Source organism: Galeopterus variegatus, unplaced genomic scaffold (genome assembly GCF_000696425.1).
Source record: "Galeopterus variegatus unplaced genomic scaffold, G_variegatus-3.0.2 Scaffold2977, whole genome shotgun sequence".
NCBI classification, from domain to species: Eukaryota; Metazoa; Chordata; class Mammalia; order Dermoptera; family Cynocephalidae; genus Galeopterus; species Galeopterus variegatus.
Window position 1 is genome coordinate 382066 of NW_007729088.1, and position 5325 is coordinate 387390.

A 5325-nucleotide genomic window follows, 5' to 3' on the forward strand; every position below is an offset into this window, starting at 1 on the left:
CGGACCGGGGACTGGCAACGGGATCGCAACCCTTGGTGTCGCTCCTGCGCCTTGCTCAGCCAGTGAGCGGGAACCGGTCTGAATGTGGGATCCGAACCCTCAGGAGGGAGCGCCGCCGCGCTTCCCAAGCGGCGCACTATCCAGTGCGCCACCGGGCCGGCCCTTGTTATTAATTTCTAATTTTAATCCATTGTGATCTGAAAAAATACATGGAATAATTCCAATTTTTTTGAATTTGTTGAGACTTGCTTTGTGACCTAACGTGGTCTTTCCTGGAGAATGATCCATGTGCTGATGAGAAGAATGAATATTCTTAGGTTGTTGGATGGAATGTTCTGTAGATATCTGCCAAGTCCAATTGGTCTAAAGTGTTGTTTAGATCTTGTGTTTCTCTATTGATTTTTTGCCTAGATGACCTGTCCAGTGTTGAGAGTGGGGTGTTCAGATCCCCCAATATTATGGTGTTAGTGTCTATCTCATTCTTAGATCTCACAGTGTTTGCTTTATAAATCTAGCTGCTACAACTTTGGGTGTATATATATGTACAATTGTTATGTCTTCTTGATGGATAGATCCTTTTATCATTACATAGAGGCCTTCTTTATCTCTTTTTATGGTTTTTGGTTTAAAGTCTATTTTATCTGATATAAGAATAGCTGCTCCAGCTCATTTTTCATTTCTATTTGCATGGTATATCTTTTTCCATCCTTTCAGTCTTAGTCTATGTGTGTCTTTACAGGTGAGGTGAGTCTCTTGAAGGCAGCATATTGTTGGGTCCATCTTTTTAACCCAGTCAGTCAGTCTGTGTCTTTTGAGTGGGGAATTTAATCCCTTTATATTTACAGTTATTATTGAAAGGTGTTGATTTACTTCTAGCATTTTATTGATTTTTGTTTAGATGTCTTAAGTATCTTTTGTTCCTTTCTTTCTGATTTTGTTTTTCTTCTGTATTTGTTGGTTTCTTGGGGTGGTAGATAAACTTTTTTTTTTCTCTTTATTGTTAGCAGTTTTGTTTTACTGGTAGGTTTTGTTCTTTCTTGAGTATTCACGGCAGTGATGATTGTTTTTCGGGTATCAAACCTAGTACTTCCTTGAGAATTTCTTGTAAGGCTGGTTGCATGGATGTGACCTCCTGCAGTTTTTGTTTGTCTGAGAAATATACTATTTGTCCTTCCTTTCACAATGATTGCCTGGCATGGTAAAGTATTCTTGGGTGGCAATTTTTGTCCTTTAATATTTTGAATATATCTTCCCATTCTTTTCTGGCTTTTAGGGTTTTTGATGAAAAGTCTGATGTTATTCTGATTGGGGCTCCCTTATAGCTGACTTGCCAGTTCTCTCTTGTAGCTTTGAAGATTCTCTCTTTGTCTTTGAGTTTTACCCATTTGACTATAACATGTCTTGGAAAGGACCTTTGTGGGAATATGTTTAGGGATCTTTGGGCCTCCTGAGTCTGAAGATCTGTTACTTTCACTATACCTGGGAAGTTTTTGGCTTTTATTTCATTGAATATGTTTTCAATGCCATTTCCTTTTTCCTCCCCTTCTGGAATACCTATGATTTGGATATTTGAGCACTTAAGGTTGTCTGTTATGTCTTTTAGATTTTCTTCAATTTTTAGAATTCTTTTTTCTGGTCCATCTGTGTTATTTTGAACAGCCTGTCTTCAAGGTCAGAAATTCTCTCTTCTGCTTGTTCTAGCCTGCTGGTTAAACTCTCTGTTGTGTTTTTTATATTATTGAATGAATCCTTCAGCTCTGCAAGCTTTGCTACATTCTTTTTCAGGGCATTGATTTCTTTGTACATTTCTTCTTTCAGATCCTGTATATTTTTTCTCATTTCATTGTGTTGTCTGAGTTTTATTATATCTCAGTTTCCTTAGACTTGTTGCTCTAACTTCCTTTTCAGTCATTTCAAGGACTTCCTGTTCTATAGGATCTAGATCTTTAGAGTTCTTATTTTCCTTTGGTGGTGATGTATTTTCTTGATTTTTCATATTTCTGGTATCTTTCCTTTGGTGTTTAGTCATTGTGGCAGGGGGTATCATGGTCCACTCATTCCACCCTGATGTCTGGCCTGTATCCTGAAGGGACTTCCAATTCTGGGCAGTGGGAAGTAGCCTGGGCTGGGTGTCCTATGGTGCCTTCCTGTTCTGGCACAACTGGCTCATGGTGGGTGGGTCCAGTGGCTCTCCAGCCTCTCTGAGTAGCAGGAAATGACCTGGGCTGGGGGTCCTGCATTGCCTACCTATTCTGGCACAGCTGACTTGGAGTGATGGGCCCAGCATCTCTCAGGCCTCTCTGCATGGCAGGACTGGACTGGGCTGGGGGTCCCATGTCACCCACTTCTTCCAGTGTGGCTCACTCAGGGCGTGTGGATCCAGTGGCTCTTGGGCCTCTCTGTGCAGTGGGGACTGACCTAGACTGGGGGTCCTGTGTCACGCAGCTCCTGCCTGTTCCAGTGCTGATCTCAAGTCTCCTGTTGTTGCTTTTTAATAGTTGCAAATTGGTTGATTTGTGGGAGAGAGTGATACTAGGAACTGTCTACTCTGCCATCTTGACCAGAAGCCTCAGACAATGACTTTAAACAGTTTCTGAGGCTGAGAAGTCCAAAGTCCTTCTGGTGGTGGTGACAGTGACCCAGGGGTCTCACATTGCAAGATGGTGGAAGCAGAAAGACCGGAGCATCAGAGTCAATCCCTTTGGATTGTTTCCCTCTTCCCCCTGCCCCCAACAGTGTGCACTGCTCAGAGGTGAAGCAGTACACAATTAGCATAGATGAGCTCCTGATTCTCCATGCAGTGTGGGGACAAAGGATGGGGACCATAACCAGGCCCAAGGAAACAGGAGGAATGTGCCTAGTAGCTCCTTTTACATGTAAACACTCAACAGTCCTTTAAATTACCTTCTACTATGTAAAGACATTGTGCATCGGGAGATAGAAAATGTAATGAATGCCCATGGACAAGCCCAACCTTACAGTTTTATTGTAGGCCAGCCCAGCCACCTGTGCCAATAAAAGTATGTAACTTTGGGATGTTTCTGTTGACAGATGTATAGTAGTAACCAATAAGGGAATGCCAGCGGGTCCATTTGTTCAACTCCTGCATTACCACGTGCTCAGTTACTTGTGCTGACAGCTCATGCTCATCTCGCCCAGCAGTGGCAAGGGGCTTCTGTGCAGCTGCTCAGCTGGTGGCAGAGTCTCAGGGCTATCTGAGTGATCAGGAGCCATGTGTGTAAGGGACAAATTGCAAAGCTGTGTAGCCATCCCCCAGAGACAGCCATCAGAACAAGTAACTTCCAGGAAGCACAATTTCTAATTAAAAAAAGAAAAAGTTAACAATGAAAATGAGGCAGTAAATAATAGGAGAGAAAAGCACATTTCTCACTATTGGACTTAAAGTAATTTTAAAAGATTTTTATTGCAAAATGCATGCAGTTTTTAAAGAACATTTGTTTAAAACGTCCTCTCCCACCTCTTCGCTAAGATGTGGAGTACATACGATCCCATTACAACATCGAAGATTTCATCTACTTCAGTCACCACCAGCGCGAGGAACACTGTCGCCTGCATCACTTTGCCCTCAACCCCATTTTCCAGCACTACACCAAGTTCTTTCTGAAGGAGGTCCTTCGTTTAGGGTATAAGTCCTGTCTCTACTACCCTATTTACCCAAAATCCAGGGAAGACAAGGTAAGAGGATGGAGTATGTAATTCACTTTGCCAACAGATCACATTCACAGTGTCGTTCTTATTGTGTGCCACATTTTATCCATTCCTCTTCTGAGGGGTCCTGATTATTACCTGGATCTGAATTTCCAATGGCCACATTGAATTTGACTCTTTTCTTACACTACAGTGAAAGTCCAGAAGGCTTTGAATTTCTGAAACAATCACAAGCAATATAATTAGTAGAAACATTTGTTGGCTTTTCTATATTGACAAAACAGAGATGGAAAACTATGCAAAAATGCTCTAAGAGGCATGGAAATCAAATCATTTCTTATGGTGCATTAGTGCAATGCCAAAATGATGTTATCATCTCCTTCAAGCAAAGATCATTTTAGTGATGAATCTAGAAGAAATTAGTTCTATTCTATAGTATAGGTGTGTTACCACAGCATTCCAAGTAAGCACTATAACCACTCCCATAAAAGTGATGTGTAGAGAGCTATAATATCATCGTAAGCCTTATGTAGTAAATACCTATATAGCCCCGTGTAATGCTTGTTATGCTTATGTAGAGCAATACTATTGTAATAGACCTGGATCTAATGTGCATAGGTGACGTATACGTGCATGCACAAATAGGAAGCTCTTCATCTTTCTTCCATATATCCTGCTTTATTTTTCTTCATAGTACTTCTTACCAGCTAAGATTATACATTTTACCATGAAGACGGAGGTCTTTGTCTTCAAAGCTGAATTCCCAGTGCCTAGAAGAGTCACACATACACTCTCAGTATCCTGGTGGTTCCATAGGCAAGGGTCTGTTCAAGCTAAATTCTCAAGAGTTTGCTTCCTGCAAGTTGGTCCCTCAGTGGCTGACAGCATTGATCCTTAACTCGATGCAGACTTGAGGGGTGATGGGATTCAGCAGAAGTTGTCCCATCAGATTCCATTCATGACCTCAAACTGTCTCACGTTCTTCCTGGAGTCTTTGACATTGTGCCATTTCTTCTTAGTTACCATGAGGGAGCTAAGTAGATTTTAAAATAACAATAATTTTGCCAGCGTATCTTATTTAACAGAAGCCTTTTGGAGAACTACAGAGGGAATGGGGAAGAAATGATTTAAAAAAAAACCCATGGAAAAGATTTTTAGTGAGTTGTATACTCTGCTCTAGTGATTATTTTTTCCTATCAAAATGGAGTGTGATAGCAATGCAAATGCCCTAGATTTAAACTTAATAAGATCGAAAGGTAATAGTTTTGCTAGAAAATCGTGGTCCTACACAATTCCCTTTTACTTTGCACTTGGCCAGATGCCAATTTTGTGACCTTCAGGATGTGATATTAAATTCTTGTTTTTATTCATGATGTTTGCCTGGATGTGCTGGGTTGGAGAAAGTCCATTTGCATTTGTAATAAGAAAATAACATCTAGGGCATTTCATTAAATGTTTATATATTTACCTCAATGGCATAGAATTCGGAATACGTTACACACTATTGTATATGGGCTATAGAAACACGTTTGTAAACAGATTTCCTCTCAGTCTGTACTTTCAGATGATTTACACATAGACATTTAAAACAACCGTAAGAAGCAGTTCCAAATAATTTGGGTAAGAATTCTCAAATTCTGCTATAAATCCGCAGTT

The 5325-nt window shown here is 40.7% G+C and overlaps 1 protein-coding gene across 1 annotated transcript in view; it reads left to right on the forward strand.

Annotated features, from left to right (window-relative positions):
- LOC103599469 overlaps positions 1 to 5325 on the forward strand; it is a 31999-nt gene that overhangs the window by 15586 nt on the left and 11088 nt on the right. Inside the window, exon 3 of the mRNA XM_008583608.1 lies at positions 3491 to 3696. Within this exon, the coding sequence (XP_008581830.1) occupies positions 3491 to 3696 (206 nt within the window). The remainder of the gene's footprint in view (positions 1 to 3490; positions 3697 to 5325) is intronic.